Here is a 20,598-nt window from a genome sequence, read left to right on the forward strand (position 1 = left end):
GGCGCCAAAAACTTGTTCGCAAAAATCTACACGCAAATGCACGTGATCACAAGTAATATATTAAGTTCGATCCCACAGAGACTGGTGAATTAAAGAATACGCACCTATGCAACAATGTATGAGTAATTTTCACTGCTAAGACAATTAACAAGAATGGGTTCTTTGATACTACTAACTAAATTTACTAATCAAAATCAGAATAGGAAAACACATGGAATTCTAACTTCATTATCGAATTCATCTAGAATTGAAATTACTGATTAACATGTGACTGTTGATCCTAATCAGACAACACGAAACTAATACATGCCAACTCTCGTTGCACACATATCATACCAATCAAAATCCACAATTAAGACAGAAATGTCATGGACACCAACAAAGCTCAGACCCTATATCTCTATAGCGGTAGTGTAAGCAGAGAGGTTTAATAACAGGTCGTCTATCGTGATTACACAGGGTGATAAAAATAGTTCAAGTCTATCACAAATTATGCTTCATTCACATAATCCTATGTTTACATGGCATAGTTCTAAATTCAATCATCCACTCTCGCTTCAGAAAGAATTAACAAACAACTTAGAAGTTAGCTACGCTCCTAAGAAGAATAAGCACGGCTCATGCAAAGAAATCAACGTACGTCACATAATCAATCAAACAATCTCGTTACTAGACTACATCGATAAATCCATTAGAATCCCATGAAGGCGGTTAGTTCATAATCGAACTAATCGACATCATGGGTTCTAATGAAAACATGATAAATACAATACGAGACTTAAACGGAATATAGATGCTAGAATTAATAATAAAGAACACAACGTTACAGAATTGATGTTTACGATCTCGCTCGAAACTGTCACTTCCTCGCGAAGAACGATCCACTACAAAACTGATAATGTGCTTGATTACACGAGATAACTAAAACTATAATATTGTTCTCTATCTACTTCTTCTTCTTCTTCTTCTTCTTCTTCTTCTTCTTCTTCGAGGCTAGGGTTTTACACATGAGAAAATAAATACATTGACCAAGTGAACCGGGCCTCGAACGCTGCTAAAATCCCTCAGAAAAGCTCCAAAAATCGGCCCGGAACACTTCTGCTGGGCGCGGCCGCGCTAAACAAGCGCAGGCGCGCTAGCTGGCTTTAATGTAGCGCGGGCGCGCTAAGAACTAGCGCGGGCGCGCTACTGTCTGCCACTGGCAGCCTGTTTCTTCGTTTTTAGCTTGTTCTCGCGTGCATGCCCTTCCTCGCTCTAGTACCACTTCCGTAGGTGATCACGGTTGCATTTAGCATATGCAACAAGCCCTTTAAACCCCTAGATAGCTCTAGTGGACGAGTGTGTTCTCGTGAGGGTTTGTAGAAGATGTACCCACAAAATCCCAAGTCGTGATGAATCCACATTTCTCTATTCTTACAAATAATGCACCAAAAACAACCTAAAATGATAGAAACTCGCTTCATCACCTCAACTCGTGACCTGCACAGAAAAACACTAAAAACACATCAAAAGACACTAAACACTTAAGTACAACCAACCAATTTAAGTGGAAATGAAGGCCTATAAGTGTGTATAAATATCACTTATCAACATGTTTTGACGAAAGTGGTTTCCCTATATATCGTAGGCGTGATACTGGTAATACAACTGATAGGAAGGGTGTCAGACTCGATAATAGGTTTGTTGTTCCATACAACCGGGAACTTCTGCTGAGATTCCAGTGTCATATCAATGTTGAGATTTGTAACAATTCAAGGTCTCTAAAGTACCTCTTCAAATATTGTTTGATAGGCCATGATAATGCTACTATGTTGCTTAAAAAAAATAGTGCAGCTTCGGAGAATCAAAGGACCACAGGCACTGAAAAAATATTTGATGAGGTAAAACACTATCTCGATGGACGATATGTATGTGCATCTGAAGCGGCTTGGAGACTCTTTGGGTTTGACATTCATTCCCACTGGCCATCTGGTGACGGACTTCCCGTTCATCTTCCAGGAGAAAAGTACGTTACTTTTAAAGATGGTGAAAACTTAGAAAATGTGTGTGATCGTGCTAATTTTAGAAAGAGCAAGTTGGAGGCTTGGTTAATTGCAAATCGGGAGATACCAAATGCTCGGAATTACACATATCATGAATTTTCGAGATTCTTTACATGGATTCCTAGGGATTGTAGGTGGAAAGAAAGGGAGAGGGGTGATGTTGTTGGCCGTTTATCAGAGGTACATGCTACTGCTGGGGAACTCCTCTACCTTCGCATGCTTCTTATGAGGAAGAAAGGTGCTCTATGTTTTGAAGATATTAGGACGGTTGACAACCATGTTTACTGCACTTTCAAGGAAGCTTGCGCAGCTCTTGGACTACTAGAAAATGATAACCAATGGAATCATGCCATGTTTGAAAACTCTCACTCTGCTATGCCTCACTAGCTCTATGAAATGTTTGTTAATAATTTAGCATACTGTTCTGTTACTGATCCACTTGCTTTATGGAATTCACATTGGAGATGCATGTTAGATGACATGATTGGCATAAGGAGGCGCGCCACCGGCAATGATGATCTACAGCTGTCTGATAATGATCTTCAGAACTATACCTTGGCAGGTATCTTATGTCATTTGACATAAATCTTATGATAGTAGTGATTTTTAATAAACTGTTAACTTCAATATAATTTAAGTCTAACACTTTTTTATTAGTTTTTCTTATAGAGACAATATAGTATAATATAAAATAATGTTGAGTGTACACAAGGTTAAGTTATGCGTTATATATACTTTATAATTTATAAAGTATTAATTTAATTATCCAAAAAATAATAACTCATGACTGTATCTCTTTCAACGATATTAGTTATATTCTTTGAGTAAACAGAACTTTAATGATAATTACAACTATTAAAAATAGTCAAGCCATGGTTATTAAAGACTATATAGTATAATTAGTGATTATCAAAGTTTTCATATGTGTTACATGGTTATTCTTTGAATTGCTTTGTGTTTTTCCCCTATTGTAATGGAAACCATATTATTTGTCTTTTTAAAATGTATTTCATTTCCTTTGCAGAGATTGAGAAAGTGTTGAATGATATAGGAAAAAGCATAAAGGACTTTTCAGGATTACCCCCTCCATCTGATATTTTCCTTTGCCGAGATGTGAATAGACTCATCAATGAGGAAACATCCTATTATATTTCTGAAATGAAGCAGTTGCATGAAGCAAATTTTCTGAAATTGAATTTTGAGCAGAGAGAGGTGTATCATTCGGTAATTGATAGTGTTGAAAAGAATCTTGGTCGTTTAATCTTTGTTCATGGAAGTGGTGGCTGCGGAAAGACTTTTCTATGGCAGACACTTTGTTCTCGACTACGTTTAGAGCGTAAGATTGTACTGCCAGTTGCATCATCTGGGATTGCTGCTGTTTTTCTTCCTGGTGGAAAGACTGCACAATGAAGATTCCACATCCCTCTAAAGGTAGATCAACATTCTACAGCTAGAATAAAACAGGGGTCTGACATTGCTGAATTGTTGCAGAAGACCAGCCTCATCATATGGGATGAGGCTCCAATGCAACATCCTCATGCATTTGAGTGTGTAGATAGAAGCTTGCGTGATATTATGTTTGTAGTTGACTCGAATCGTTCGAATAGACCATTTGGTGGAATAACTGTTGTATTTGGAGGAGACTATCGTCAAATTTTACCTGTCATCCCGAAGGCTCCAAGAGCAGTTGTAGTTGGTGCAGCTTTTAATCGTTCCAGGTTGTGGGATGAGTGTGAAGTCTTCACCTTAAAACAAAATATGAGGTTGACATCTGTTAATTCTCTTCAACAAAATCAAAAGATCAAAGAGTTTAGTGATTGGCAGTTAAAGATTGGTAATGGAAAGATCGAAGGTGTTTCACAGCAGCCTTATAGTTCTGAGGTTTCTTTTCAGATCCCAAGCAGGTTTGTATTGCATTCTGCGGATGATCATGTTAAAGCAATTTTTGACAGAATTCACCCGGATTTCTCCAACAAAATGAGTTGTCACGAGTACCTCAGGTCTAGAGCTATTTTGACACCTACGAACCTAATCATTGACGATATAAATGAATTTATCTTGGACAAGATACCAAGAAAAACCCATACCTATTTCAGCCAGGATTCTATAGAAGACAAGGGAGTCAAAAAAAATGATTTTGACGAGTCCTTCCCAGTCGAGTACTTAAATTCTCTAAACATACCTTGCCTTCCTAAGCACGAGCTTAAAATAAAAACAGGAGTAGTTGTCATGATGATGCGTAACCTCAACCAAATACTTGGTCTCTGTAATGGTACTCGGCTTGTGGTCACAGCTTGCCGCAAGAACAGTATTGAGTGTGAGATACTTTGTGGTACAGATGTTGGGAGACGACATTTAATACCACGGATCAACATGATACCAACGGATACAGCTTGGCCTATTGGTTTCAAAAGGACTCAGTTCCCACTGCAAATTTGTTATTCAATGACAATAAACAAGAGCCAAGGTCAGTCTCTTAACACCGTTGGTCTGTATCTTCCGCGTTCTGTTTTTTCACATGGTCAATTCTACGTTGCAATATCACGTGTTACTTCACCAGACGGCTTATGGATATTGATTTATGGTGATGATGGAGCAACCTCTGATAAGACTGTCAATGTAGTTTTCGAGGAAGTTTTTTATAATATACCTGATATGGATTACTAGACATCGTCTCGATTTACATTAAAGCTGTGTATAATTTTGCATTCAATTTTTTTCGATGAGTTGGACTTATCAGGGGCAAGAACTTTAGTTCTTCTCCATTTTTGTTTGGTTGTTTATATAAAAGATAATTGCCTGGACAATGTTCCCAACCATTTACATTCATCAGAATACCAAGTCAGGTTGTTAAAGTGTGGTTGTACTGCAGAAGAGAATATTGGGTATAGTTGGATATTTACAATAGCTTTTATTGTAGTAAATATAGTAACCATTCAACAGCTTTGCATGTATTAGCTATTATGTTGTAACAAATATAAGATTCTTTGCATTTCTGTCAATATATATATATATATATATATATATATATATATATATATATATATATATATATATATATAAGATTCTTTGTATTTTATATTAGAAATATAAAGATATATTTAATTGTGTACGTAAACGTATGCTTTTTTTTAGTGCAAAAGAGATTTTATTGAATGAAATTAGAGTCATACAATAATGCTTCCAACACACTTGGCGGAGGAGACAGAAAATCGATGGAGCTATTAACCAAACAGGACACCCTAGCTAATGAGTGAGCTACTGTATTGGCTTGCTTCCTAACATGACTGATTACTAAATCAGAACGAGATCGGACAGTAGCATTACAATCTTGTAGCATAAATCCAACTTTAAGGTGAAACACAGAATTTTTCCGTAGAGCCGTAACAGTAAGAGAAGAATCACTTTCAATCTCTACATTTTCCACATTGAGCAAGAGAAGCCATCGAAGAGCTTCACGAACACCGCAAACTTCTGCTTCAAAAGCTGAGATTTCACCTGCATATTTACAAGTCCGAGCTCTGTAAAATGCACCCTGAGAATTGCGAATAACCATGCCCACAGAAAAAGATGAGGATCCAGGAACAACGGAAGCATACACATTTAGTTTAAATTTTCCCACATCAGGAGCCTTCCAATGAGCTACCAACTGGTTGCCAACATGTTCTCTGCTACATAAGCGACAAAGTCTACACTTGCGGGCTTCTTGCCATTCCTTAACGTGTTTCTTGCTCCATTCCATGACAATACTAGCTGGGATACTATGGCCCTCCCACACCTTTTGATTCGTGGCATACCAAATTCCATAGAGAGTAGTAGCAATCTTTATACAGACCTCATTAGATTCCTCCGAAAGCTTCTGTAACAGCCACTCCGGAGCAAAATCTACACTGGCCATATCAAAACTTGCATGCATCTCACGCCAACAATCTTCAGCAAATTTGCAGTCAAAGAAAATATGCAACAAGTGTTCCACATCTCTATCACACATTGGACAAGTTATAGTCGAGCGCACACCTTTCCTCCTAATCATATACCGGACTGTGATATTATTTCGACCAAAACGCCATAAAAAGACTTTGATTTTCTGGGGGATTTCCATATTCCAGAGTTTGCTCCAGCCAAATCTTCTTTTAAGACGTTGCCCATTTGAATTTAACCAAAACTGATACCCTGTTTCGACACTATATGCACCATCAACAGTGTGCATCCAAGCCAATCGATCGACTTCCTGGGTTTGAGGGACATGCATTGGTAAAATGTTTTTAGCATCACAAGTTGAAAATAAGCTGTTTACCTTCACATTATCCCACATCCTGGTTCCAGGAATAAATAGATCCTTCACCTTGGCGGAGACTTCACCACTGACATCATTAGCCTCAACTCGAAAATCAGCTTTACCTCGCAACCAACTATCTTTATAAACATCAATACTCTGGTGATCGCCAACAATCCATCTGTAACCTTTAGATAAAGCTTCCTTAGCTTGCCAAATACCTGACCATATAAAGCTCGAACCTCCTCCTCTTTTAGCACTCAGAAACGTGCTATTCAGAAAATATCTTGCTTTGAAAATTCTAGCTACCAACGAGTCAGGATTAACAAGAAAATTCCAACAGTGCTTGCCCAACAGAGTAAGATTAAAACCATACATGTCTCTAAAACTCATACCACCTATACACTTCGACATACTCATGTTTTCCCAAGATAACCAACGAATTCCTTTATTTGGGCCATTACCAGAACCCCACCAAAAACTATTCATCATGCGTTGAAGCTCTTGACATAGAGATTTCGGTAGAAGGAAGCAGGAAATCGCATAGGATGGAATTGCTTGTGCAGCATTACGTAAAAACACTGCCTTACCTGCTCTTGATTAACATTTTGAGCTCCATCCCTGAATTTTCTTCCTCAGTCGATCTTTGAGAAAATTGAAGATAGTCTTCTTTGATCTACCAACTAAAGAAGGTAAGCCTAGATAGTGACTCGTACTCAAATCAGTGTGCACACCCAACATATCCTTTATCTATTGCTGAACTTCACTTTTAACATTGGCACTAAAGAAAATCCCAGATTTCTGTAAGTTGATAGCTTGCCCTGAGAGGTCCTCATAATCTGCTAGAATAGCTTTAACTGCTAGAGTTTCATCCGCAGTTGCATTATAGAGGAGGAAATTGTCATCGGCAAATAATAAATGAGTCACCGCTTGAGCATTGGCACTTACCTTACAACCATGAATTTTTCCCGCATCTGAACCCTCTTTTATCGAAAGAGATAATCCTTCAACATAGAAAATAAAAAGATATGGCGACAGTGGGTCTCCTTGACGCAAGCCTCGCCTTGGAACTATAAGACCAATCTGATCATCGTTAAATGAAATTGAATAAGAGACGGTGGACACGCAGAGGAAAATCCAGATGATCCATTTCTCTGAAAAACCCATTCTCCGCATTTGATTCTTTAGAAAAGTCCAGTCAACACGGTCATAAGCTTTACTAACGTCTAGCTTCAGCGCTACATTCCATTGTTACCACTGTTATTACGTTTCATTGTATGTAACACCTCGAAAGCCACAAGAACGTTGTCCGTAATACTACGACCAGGCACAAAAGCTGATTGATTTTCTGTAATAATTCCCGGGAGAATCACCTTAAGTCTGTTGGCAAGAACTTTTGCAAGAATCTTATATAACACATTGCACAATGCTATAGGTCTAAGGTCCTTCATTGACTCAGCATTATCCTTCTTGGGGATCAAAACCACGTTTAAGCCAGCTGGGAAAGCACATTCATTTAACCAACTCTTGCAACTCTGAAATATTTCATATCCCATGAGGTTCCAGAAATGCTTAAAAAAAGCAGGATTCAGCCCATCAGGGCCAGAAGCTTTGTTTGGGTGCATTTTATGCACTGCAACAGAGAACTCTTCTAAAGAAAACTCATCAGTTAACATATTATTCTGCTCACTAGAAATAATTGTATTCTCACCATGATTTTCCACCTCTCATCAGGCCCTGCGTTCCCAAAAACTCCATGAAAATAATCAGAGACCACACGACACATCTCCTCATGATTTGACACTATCTCCCCTGCATCTGTCTTTAACCTCATAACATGATTAATCTTTTTCCTGGCATTGGCAAATGCATGAAAGAATTTTGTATTTGAATCACCATCCTCCAACCAAAATGCTTTTGCACGCTGCTTCCAATACAGCTCCTCTTGGAGTAACAAATCATTAAGCTGAGTGGATGCTTCAAAATACTTACGTACACCTTCCTCATCTTCACAATTGACAAGCATGGCAAATTCCTCTTTCTTTTTCTTTATTTTATTTCGAAACTTTATTTTACCTAAACTGATAGCAGCTTAGGTAAAAGTAAAGAAGGATGTAAATCTCTCCAAGTCTTAGAAACATCAGCCGTGAAAGATTCCTCTTTAAGGCAGGCATTCTCGAACCAAAATATGAAACTGCTTCTTTGAGTGAGAAGTGCTAAGAAGATCGAGCTTGATGGGGTCATGATCTGAACGCGTTGTGTGATGAACTGTAAGGTTACACAGAGGAAACAAAGTCCACCATGCCTCCGAAGCAAATGCACGATCCAGTCTTTCGCTAATCCAGTTCGAAGACCCTCTACTCTTCTCCCATGTGAACCTGCCACCTGCTAAATCCAACTCGATAAGATGACAATCCTCAATGGTCTTGCAAAACCCATTAAATAGATGTTGCGGATGAGCATGAGTTCCTTTCTTATCAGAAGCGTACATCATGTCGTTGAAATCACCCAAAATACACCATGGAAGACTAGATTGAGCAGCTAAAAATTTGATAAACTCCCACGACTCATGACGTCTAGATCGCTCCGGAAAGCCATAAAAACAAGTCAATCTCCAGTTGACATTATTACACCAATTTACTTGAACATTAATGTGATTAGAAGAGTAGTCTTGGACATTGCAATTGAAGCTTCTCTTCCAAAAAATAGCTAAACCACCACTTCTACCATTACAATCTACTGCAAACGAATTGTGAAAATGAAATTTAGAACACAAAGTAGCAATCTTATTAGACGTAACCAAAGTTTCAGAAAGGAAAAAAAAGTCAGGTTTATGTGATCTTATCAAATCACCAAGAATCCGAACTGCACAAGAGTTCCCCAACCCTCGACAGTTCCAACTAAGGATATTCATTGCTGCTGGCTAGCCTGCACAGCAGGCGTAGCCAAATCATTTTTTGAGAATGCTACACAATCCGTTCCAGAAAAAGTAGCTTCCATATTTATTGTCCTCATTATAACATCTCCACTTCTTAACCTTCCTTCAGTATCCATTGTTTCAAATTGGTCAGGCCCACCTCTCATTCTTTTTCGCTCCACCACATGAAGCCCATGTTGTTCCTCTTCCTCAGGCCCATTTAAAAAATCCGAAATATTGCCTCCTACCGCGCTGATGCTGCTTTTTTTTTGAATTCAAATCTTCTTGATTAACAAACGCCCTATTTTCATGCACATTATATCTTCCCCCACCTTGTTGCACTGCGAGAATATCTCCAGGAACAAAATAGCTAATTAAAATGAGACATTGTTCCTTTGAACTAATATATAATTTTTCGTTCAGTAGAGCACTTATGAAAAATAATTTATGAAAATTTGCTCCTTTGAACATTTTTTGCGGATATATATGGTTGTTTACACGTTTCTTTTACATTGAAAAATTTATATTGAGACTTATAAAAATATAATAAATTATATTGAGAATTTTTGTTTAATTTAGATTAAATTTAAACCCTTTAAATAAAATACTGTGTGTACCAAATCGTCGTATATTAAAAGATTCCACCTGAAAATCAGTACCACATGTCATCCATTTTTGAAAATTTCCATATCAAAAGTTTCATACGATTTCCTGTATTAATACTTCATTTAAATGATAGTACAATATATTTTTAAAAAAATGTGTTTATTTTATTGTTTTGTCTGAAGTTAAGTCCAGAGTCAACTAACATATATTCTTAAGAATACTTAAAGATATGTATATTGAAACAACACACGTAGTTTCTTTTGTGCGTAACTCTGTTTACAGTTTTATGATAGTAGTGATTTGTAATAAACTTTTAACATCAATATAATTTAAGTCTAATACTTTTTTATTAGTTTTTCTTATAGAGACAATATAAAATAATATAAAATAATGTTGAGTGTACACAAGGTTAAGTTATGCATTATATATATACTTTATAATTTATAATCTATTAATTTAATTATCCAAAAAATAATAACTCATGACTGTATCTCTTTCAACGATATTAGTTATATTCTTTGAGTAAATAGAACTCTAATGATCATTACAACTATTAAAAATAGTAAAGTCATGGTTATTAAAGGCTATATAGTATAATTAGTGATTATCAAAGCTGTCATGTGTGTTACATGTTTCCCTTATAAACAAAATTAAACCCCTTACTATTATCTGGAGATGATTGTGAGATACTCCCTCCGTCCCTCCCATTTCTTATCAAATGAGTTGGGCACGGAGGTTAAGAAATATGTATAAAATAAGTTGAATAGAGAAAGAAAAGTAGGTGAAGTGGTGGGACCCATTGATTTTAAATGTATAAAAAAAGATAGTGGAGTAAAAGTAGTGTGAAAAGAGGAAAAAAGTGAAGAAGTGGCGGGACCTATTGTCTATTTTTGGTAAATCCTGAAATGTAAAGAATTGGATGGGACTTTCCAAAAAAGAAAGTGTAAAGAAATGGTTGGGACGGAGGGAGTATATAATAACATATAATAAATAACATCCGGAAAAAATTCCTAAATTATATTAGTTGATTGTCATTAACTATCAGATATCGATTTACTTTATTTACGTTTTTTAGTTATATATGGTTGTCTACACGTTTCCTCTGCAGATAATTGTTAAAAGTTATTTTATTTGATGATTTATTAAAAAAATATTAAATTTTATTGAGAACTTTAAATAAATTAGATTACATTTAAAATGTGTTTATTCTTGGACAATGTGTTAGTATAATGCGTTAAAGATTACGATTTATTATTGTTTTTGCAAAGATCCTGTAATGTCTCTTATATTTATTTTAGTACAATGTGTTTTACCTACACTCTATGTAGGTAAAAAGATTACACCAGCAAATCAGCACCACAAGTCATGCATATTTGATTTTTCTGAATCAAAAGTTGCCCAGCTCATTTTCCTTTAATCAAGGATTTTGATTGCTAGCAGTTCTGTTCCTCGCAGCTATAAATACATCATTTTTTCAAAGAAGAACACATACAATACTTCTGGTAATATATCACAGTCTGAACATGTCTTTGCATACTTTTACGTTTTATTTTTGATTTATGTAATTTCATTGACTCGGGTAATCATGCAAGGACTTCTATTCAATCACATCCAGTCTCTTGAGAAAGCTCGAATCAACTGGAAGATTAAGGTTCGTCTGACAAAATTCTGGCCAACAATCGTTGCTGACGCTATTGCGGTCAGAGGGTATAATATGATTTTTCTCGATGAAGATGTAAGTAAAAACTGTATTAAGCTTTCCTAAAAACATGTTACACACCATGTTATATATAATTAATATGAACACTCCCTGTAGTAATTATATTTGCCATTTGCGTCAGAATTCAAACATTCATGCATATGCTTATCCTGATAACTGGACTGCCATTGGCAAGTCAGTATTGGAAGGTAAGGTATACGTAGTCGAGAATTTCCAAGTGAGGGATTCGACTGGACGTCTGAGGCCTGTGTCTAACAAAAAATGTATTCGTCTCCTAAGTTCAACCACAATTGATGAAGTAGACGATGATACAATGATTCCATATCATAAGTTTGAGTTTATGGATCTCGCTGATCTCTTGGGGGAAGCCGAACGTAATGCTAATGTAGAGAACCCAGAATTTTCTACAGGTTTTTACATGTCTGCACCTGAATAGTCCCTTCTGTGTAATAGTAGATATGTTCTTTGTCAAACTGATACCAAAACCATAAAATGTTTTTGTGTCACAGATGTTATTGGTGCAGTGGCGGGTTTTGTTCAAGTTCATAAAATACCAACACGATACGGGGAGAGAGACGTTGTTTATTTCAAACTGATGGATGGAAGGCAATATACTTTTCTATCATTTTATGTTTTTAACATTAGACTCATTTATGATTATAGTTCTCATACATGTTAATAATGTTTTTTAGTTTCACACACAAAGTCACTGTGTGGGGAGACTTAGCAAGGACAGTTAGTAATGATTATAATCGTTAGCTACAGAAATCTGTGATTGGAGTTATGTGGGGTAGCAAAGTAACTTTGTTTAACAGTAAGTTACTTGAAAAATTTCAAGGAACTCAATGAGTTACTTGAAAAATTCTACTAAGGCTCAGACAATTGTGAGGAACACATTAATCCAAACCAATTTCAAGGAACTCATTGAAAAATCAGCTGAATTTTGATCACAGGTTTTTAATAATTATTATGCACTATATTGGTATTTTTGCATTATCAATTTAAGGTTCTAAATTGAACTCAAATGAGATACATATGCAAATATATCTATGTATCAGCCCGACGTGGTGGTCACGTTCACTGTGACAAAGCTAGAGGAAGAATCTTGGTGGTATTTTGGTTGTAACATATGTCATGAAGAAGTTGAAAAGAATGACAAAGCTAGAGGAAGAATCTTGGTGGTATTTTGCTTTCCACACGCTGAAAAGAAGTTTATTCAAATATTATGATAAAATATCTTTCATCAAAGCACCATGCATACAATAATTAATATTCTTAGATTCTGATGATTTATTGACATATTTTTTGTTTCAGGTTTAGGCTTATAATCATGGCTGATGACAACAATTTAACCAGTAATGTGCTCCTCTCCGATCGCGTTGTCAAGCGTTTGATCAGGACAATAGCTACAAATGTTATTGCTGCTTTAAAGAATGTAAGAATTATCTACGCATGCATGATATTAGTTATTGCTACTTTGTGCTTTCCGACACACTGGTGAACAACTGATGAAGAAAAGTAAGCTAGTTTATTCGTAATGTAGGAGGAAGCAAACGGTTCACCACCTGCTGTTCTTAAGGATATAGTGGGAATGGAGATCACGGTGAAGATTCTTTTGTCAGAATCGAACATTAGTGGTGACAGCAATATATACCAGGCTACTGATCTTTTTGATCCAGCTGCACAGCCAAATATGATTTCTCAACATTCTCCCATTCCAAAATGTCCATCCTTTAGCCAGGCTGAGGTACGTTTCCTTGATAATGCATTTCTTACTTTAAAATAGATTGCAAGCCTTGAATCAGATGTTCCTAATTTTATATTTTGAAGTGCAGGCTGTTCATTGCATAGATCTCTTTGAAACTCCAGATTCTGTGAAGAATACATCAATGATGGAAAATAAAGACCGTATGTGTTATGTGTGTCTTATCGTTGATTATGCATTTTAGTTACTTTCTGAATATATAGGTCTATAGTGAGTAACATCCACAAGTGTGTTGTTTGTACAGATTATGCTTGCTCAGAAGACAGAAACTAACGCACTGTCTTGATTTTTCATTGTAGGAAGATTCTCCACAGTCCTCAAAGGCCTAGCTGTGAAATGGTACTCGGCTGATACGTCCTCTGCTGTGGATACCAGCCGCGTAATAAACATAATAATATATTCTGAAGTGCCCTTATTGCTGCAGTTATTCAGTTTCAGACATTTTAGAATGATGTTTATCGTTATTTAATATGAATATTGAAGTTTTTTTCCATTCAGTTCTTTCTTATAATTAGTTAAATAGTTAATTTGCCTTTTATATTCTTTTATAAGTTAATTAGTTGTTTCCAAGGAATTTCATAACACACCACAATCAAAATTTCATTTAAGAAAATTTAAAGCCAGATGAAAAATATTTATCAAAAAGGTATTAGATTTCAAATACTAATAAAAATGCAAATGTTTTTTTAATACGGTTAAGATTATTTTTTTAAAAAAAATACAATACCTTTATTTCTTTCAATGTCTTTCTGTTATAAAAAAAATAATAATAAACTTTGGGAAATTTACTGAAGCATATACATCTGAAATCTATCTTTACGGAGAAACATTGATTATATAGCTAAAACATGTCGAGATTATTGAAATTATTATACCAAATTCAGTTATATACTTCGTATTTCTAAATTGCAAATATTATAATGTCTTTACTTTACTGCATTAATAATAAATATTGTTTTATCACGTAAGTCCAATATTCGAGCAAAATAATTGATTACATTCCGAAAAAAATGTCTTGATTTTGCACTATTTATACCAATGTAAATATATTAACTGCTAAATAATTAATATAATATATTATTTTAAATTGTGTAGTATCCTAACAGTTTATTTTTACAATGAAGTCTACCTGATTATATATTAATTTCAATCTATCCAAATTTATTTTACTTACAATCCATAAAAGTTCTTATTTTGTTATACATGTAATTACATCTTTTACATTTAGGTATTGTTCTATAAATAAAAGTTGTTTTAACAGAATCCATAATTTAAAAGATCACAGTATATTATTTTGATGAATGCAAAATCTAAGTTCCCCTATTCCTTGGTGTGTAAATAAAGGATACAGTTACGGTAATATTTTGTTGTAATAAAATAGTGATTATGTCATAAACAAAAAGAACGTGTATTGTAAGCTATCATACCAATCAGAATATATTTAATATTATATATCAAATTTAAGTTGCGTCAATCCTTATACATAAATCCACAAAAGGATCATTGTAGGAATATATTTGATTATGTATCGACAAACAGAATATATTTGATTGACATGCACAATCAAATTTTGATTCTATTTTTAAATAAGCTTTGATGCTGTGTAACTAATCATACCATACGTAATATATTTAATGATATAGACCAAATATAAGTGTCATCTCACCATCATTAATAATCAGATTGACAAATTCAAGTTTTGAGTATTAGTGTTCAAAATTTGATAGAAGGAAAAGATTACATTAGACTGCATACAGGAAAAAAAAATTAGAGACATGGAGTTCGATAATCTTGGTGTTGTCAACAATACAAAAAAAGATTGGTATGTTATTTAGAGTCACGCGAATGTGGCAGACCAAGTCATTCGATGAAGGCATTTTGATTGGCACCCATTTAGTGATTCTGGATTCACAGGTGTGTGAAACAATTGTTTTATCTTCCTTATATGTTTCAACATGTACTCCTCTTACATGATGAAAGGGTGTTCTAATGTGTGATTCTATATTTAAAGGATACTCACCGTCATGCTTTTGTCGGTGCTAAGTTGTGGGAAGGCTTGGAATCCATCATATACACATCGGAAAGATATATGAAATAAAAAATTTTGAGGCCAGAATCTCCAAACTCGGACATCGACCAGTAAAATCAGATATATCTTTTAGGTTTACAGATTCAACAAATGTCAAAATCTGCGACGAAGATCATTCCATACCCCTGCATAAGTTTGAAATTGTTAAACTTGATGACTTATATAATGTTGCAGAGCCATATGAGTTTGGAAAAGTTTCAGGGTTTTCACCGGGTAATTTTGTTTCTTTATAAAGTACACCTAATTTTATAATTTTATTTTGTTACATGTTGAATTCTTTATATTTACTCTACAGACTTGATCGGCAAAGTTGTTGATATTGAACCAGTCCAAAAACTTCCTGCATTGTTTCGTGATGAGAATGCTATTTTTTTTAATATAACCGATGGAAGGTATTTTGGCAGAAAAAGTTTAATTGTTCAACTTAATCTATTATTTAAATACAACTATTTAGTTTTTGGATCACTGATATCTTAAAGTATGTGTTCAATCTAAAAACGTCATTAGGAATTCATCTAGAGTAACTTTTTAGGGTGAACCTCTTTCACAAGTTTTGCCTCTTCTACCTCACTTAAAAAAGGGCAATCTCATCGTTATACTTGCTGGTATGCGCCCATTCCTAAACATGGGTAAGTACAAGAGAATGGAACAATAATGTTACTATGTAATATATAAACTACACTTACCTCTCTAATGTTTTTGTTGTTTTTAATTCATCTAAATTAGGGACCATTCAAATCGGTGTCAACGGTGGCTCAAAGATCTTCATAGATCAAGAGATTGCTGAGATACGGTCTTTTTGTGAAAGGTGATAGACTAGCTTATCTCTGCAGAAGCAGGATAATTGATTTTTTTACTGCTAAACATACTTTCATTGCTTAACCAAAATTATTTTGTTTTACATATGTAGATATCCACTCAAGAATTCAGAGTAAATACCCACTCGCAGAGAAAATCAAGTCCTATGTTAAATGTATGTTAAATGTACTTTTCGTTTTGTAGTTTATTTTTGAAATTTCTACAAATGGTGTAGCCATACGAAACAACATGGATCGCTATTGTCTGACAAAATAAAAATTTAATGTAAGTGATAAGGTTTAATCAACAATATGACTAATATTTTTTTCCAAAAGTAGTCACTAAACAAACTGTTGATAATTGGATATCTAAATGCAATACAATTGAATCTGGCTAACAATAAAGATAAAGTATTTATTTAAAAATAAGAGCATCTCATTCCCTCAGTGACTAATACCATGTTGTAAACAGTTAAAATCATAAAACCAATCCCAAATTGTCTGCTGCAAGTCTACTGATGGCAAACAATGTTTTGATCTTGCTAAACAATACTACAAAATTAATACTATCTTTGTTTAGAATCAGTCTTTTTTTTTCATTCTTGATATCGGAGGTATTCAATTGGGATTGTTTAAAATGTATTAAAATCTTGGGGGTATTCAATTGGGATTTTAAAATATGCTACAAATTTTGGTAGTATTCAATCAGGATTTTAAATTATACTTAAAGTATTCAATTGGGATTGTTTAAAATCCATTAAAATTTGATGGTATTCAAATGTTAATAGATTTTTTTGGATTTTATAAAATAATGGATTTTGTGGCATTGCTCAGTGTATTTTAAGTTCTTTGAAATCCCATCAAAATCCATTAGATTTTGAAGCATTGTGCTTAAATCCTAAAGAATCTATATCAACTGTACGACATTTTATCAAGAATTCACACAAAATCAAAATTACATACAATCCATTTAAACCCATACACTTAAAATAATCCATTAAAATTCCAATCCAATACACCCCTTTAGTGTCAATTTCAATAACAATCCCTATTTTTTGTTCCTTATTATTAATTTAATAATACATTTGAGCGAAAGAAGGGGAAAAGAAGGGAAATAATAAAGAAAGAAAGGAAGGAGATGAATTGTTTATTCACAAATATTAAATAGGTAATGAGCAGAAGTTACCTAAAAATAGGTAATGCCTGTAAAATTTGGAAATGTGATGGTGATTTAGTTAATCACTAGGATAGTTAGAGTATTTTTTTATACATCTTAGGACTTCGGCTAGATAACATTGTTCTTAGAGCATCTCCAAGACGCTGTCTATTCAAAAAGATAAAAAAACATGTATAAACTAGAGCTCATTTTCTTTTCTCTTTTAGGAGCTAGAACTCAGGGTCGGCTCTACCCTAAACCAAACTAAGCGGTGGCTTAGGGCCCCAAACAAAAAAGGGCCCCCAAATTTTTATTAAAAAATTATTGTAAAATTTTTTTTACCAAACAATTTTAATTTTTTTAATTATATTTAATTAATATAAAAAAATTGAGTTATTATTTAAATGAAAATAATTAAATAATTTATAGATTTTTTGAAAGTTTTTTGAAATATAAATTATTTTTATTATGTTACTATAAATAATATTTATCATATTTATGTAAATATTTGTACAGAAAAAGTTAAAATATATCACGAATAATTGTGATGAAAAATATTATTATATTTATTTATATGCATAATATAAAAAGAAATAGTAACAGACGTAAAAGAAGTTTAAAGACAAGTATGTGTCATAGATAACTCGTCTAAGTAAATGTAAAGTTTGCTAAAGTAAATATTAATTATTAATATTAAAGCTACTAACGCCTTTTTTCTTTGTCTATATAAATGATCAAATATTAAGAACATAAAATTACTCTTTGAGCTTGTCTTTTCAGTTTTCACTGCTGTGTGTGCATCTGTTCATAACTCTTCCTCTACGGCTCTAATGTAATCTACTAAACTTTAATAATCTCTTTTTGGGTACCTTTCTCATCTTCATCATTCAACATCCAATATTGGGGTAATGATCTTTTATTAATAATTTTATATTGTATTAAAAAAATTTATATATAAATATGCAAGGCCTCCTCATTTTTAAGTTTTGCTTAGGGCATCAAATATGATTAAGCCCGCCCTGTTACAACTTGGCTCTTAACCTATTTTATGAATAAAAAATTCTTTCCCTCCAATTCATCTCCGCTTTTGAATTTGATTCTTTGTTATAGTGGAGTCCAACATCAATAAAAAATGATACAGAGAAGAAATATAGAGTGTTATATACAATATATAAGAGAAGAGACTTTGAGAGAGAACTAACTAACAATGGAGGAGACCATCTTGTTTCTATGCATATGATCAAGGTACAAGCAAGCCTTATATAGGCCAGTAGGATGTATGTTACAAGGAAATTGGAGAGCCAAAGGTTGGCTAATGATGAGAGGATACAAAAGTGGGAAACACAAGAGTCATCCACACACTATACATAACACTCCCCCTTAGATGACACGTACAAACATCATGCCTCGTTAAAACCTTACTAGGAAAAACCCAGTGGGAAAAACCCTAGTGAAGGAAAAAGAGTACATGTGGTGTTCATATTTTACTATCATGTCTCCTCCTCATTTTAACATAAATCTCTAAATTTACGCATCCCAATCTTGTGAACTAATTTCTCGAAAGGAGTTGTAGGAAGCGTATTTGTGAACAAGTCTGCTGGATTTTCACATGATTGAATCTGACAAACATCAATTTCACCCCTCTGTTGAAGTTCATGGGTAAAGAAGAACTTTGGATCAATGTGCTTTGTCCTATCACCTTTAATGCAACCGTCTCGAGTCTGAGTGATGCATGCTTCATTATCTTCAAATAAAACAGTAGGGCTTCCTTTATTGATTAAAAGACAACATGATTCCCGAATATGATGGACCAAAGATCTTAGCCACACGCATTCCCGACTAGCTTCATGTAGTGCCAATAATTCAGCACGATTTAAAGAGGTTGCTGCAAGAGTCTGCTTTGTAGACCGCCAAGATATTGCGGTATCACCATATGTGAATACATAACCTGTTTGAGATCTACCTTTGTGGGGATCAGACCGATATCCAGCATCTGCATAACCAACTAATTCCATTTTTGAGTTTTTAGAATAAAACAAACCCATATCCATTGTTTCTCGAAGATATTTAAATATTCGTTTCACACCAGTCCAATGTCTTCGAGTTGGAGCAGAACGATGTCTTGCCAAAAGGTTAACGGAAACTGCAATATCAGGACGTGTACAATTGGCAAGATACATTAGTGCACCAATGGCACTAAGATATGGTACTTCAGGACCAAGAAGTTCTCTCCTTTTTCTCTTGAGCAGAATGGATCCTTATTCTTTTCTAAGGATCGTACAACCATGGGTGTACTCAAAGGATATGCCTCATCCATAATAAACCTTTTAAGAATCTTTTCAATATATCAAGGCTGGTGGACAAAGGTTCCTTTAGATAAATGTTCAACTTGAAAACCAAGGCAGAGTTTTGTTTTACCCAAGCCCTTCATTTCAAACTCTATTTTCAAATACCCAATCGTCTCATGCAGTTCATCTGGGGTTCCAATGATGTTTAAATCATCAACATATACTACAATGATATTGTTATGGCCAATTTTGGTTATAAGTGGAGACAAGGGTGCACCCTTCTCGGGGCATTCCCTCAAGGCGCGGCCCTCAAGGCGCAGCGTGTTGCGAGCATGCTTACGAGGGGAAATTGTTGCGGTTGAGGATTAGGGTGCGCCCTCAGGGGCCGCGTCCACGGTTGGATAATGTGTGTGAGGGAGAGAGTGAGTCTCAATGACAACACTTCCGAGGGATACGAAGACCTACCCTTCTAGGGGACATGAAGACTAGTTTCCAGCCTCATCTGGTAGTTATCAGGCTCATCTGATAGTTCCCAGGCTAATCCGGGCATGATCTACAATCCACAATCCTGCTATTTGCCGAGTTAACCCTCGTGTGGGGGATTGAGGTGATCATGGCTCTTGAAGGCCCTCAGGTTTAACATGAAGGCCGATCATATGTCCGAATCCTATATTCTGGTGAGTTAGCCCTCATTGGGGGATTGAGACGATCGTGTAACTTGGCTCCTCAATTGTCTTACCTCTTTGTGAGAACCTTCACTAGGGGGTAAGGACGCGTCCCTACACCTCAAGGAATTGGTCACGGCTCTACTAGACGTCTCCTCCATGCTACGAAATGTAGCGGTTAGTGTTATCTCTCATAGTGGAGATAATGCCGTATCCGTGATGTGCTTGGACAAGGAGTCTGAGGTAGTCAGCCTCAAGGCTTAATTCTAACTGTAGT

The 20,598-nt window shown here is 35.0% G+C and overlaps 2 protein-coding genes across 2 annotated transcripts; one reads left to right on the plus strand and one right to left on the minus strand.

Moving 5' to 3' along the window:
* Positions 1–3,566: 3,566 nt before the first annotated feature.
* Positions 3,567–4,709, plus strand: LOC108203372 (uncharacterized). Its single transcript, XM_017372280.1, has one exon. It carries the CDS (start codon positions 3,567–3,569, stop codon positions 4,707–4,709), a length of 1,143 nt encoding a protein of 380 aa, XP_017227769.1.
* Positions 4,710–18,876: 14,167 nt separating this feature from the next.
* Positions 18,877–19,548, minus strand: LOC135152162 (secreted RxLR effector protein 161-like). Its single transcript, XM_064091993.1, has one exon. It carries the CDS (start codon positions 19,546–19,548, stop codon positions 18,877–18,879), a length of 672 nt encoding a protein of 223 aa, XP_063948063.1.
* Positions 19,549–20,598: the final 1,050 nt, after the last annotated feature.

The sequence above is a fragment of the Daucus carota genome, chromosome 4 (assembly GCF_001625215.2).
Source record: "Daucus carota subsp. sativus chromosome 4, DH1 v3.0, whole genome shotgun sequence".
In the NCBI taxonomy this organism is placed as follows: Eukaryota; Viridiplantae; Streptophyta; class Magnoliopsida; order Apiales; family Apiaceae; genus Daucus; species Daucus carota.

Bases quoted from the DNA above. Each gene is read 5' to 3' on its own strand.
- LOC135152162 (XM_064091993.1), bottom strand. From the start codon at position 19,548: ATGTATCTTGCCAATTGTACACGTCCTGATATTGCAGTTTCCGTTAAC.
- LOC108203372 (XM_017372280.1), top strand. From the start codon at position 3,567: ATGCAACATCCTCATGCATTTGAGTGTGTAGATAGAAGCTTGCGTGAT.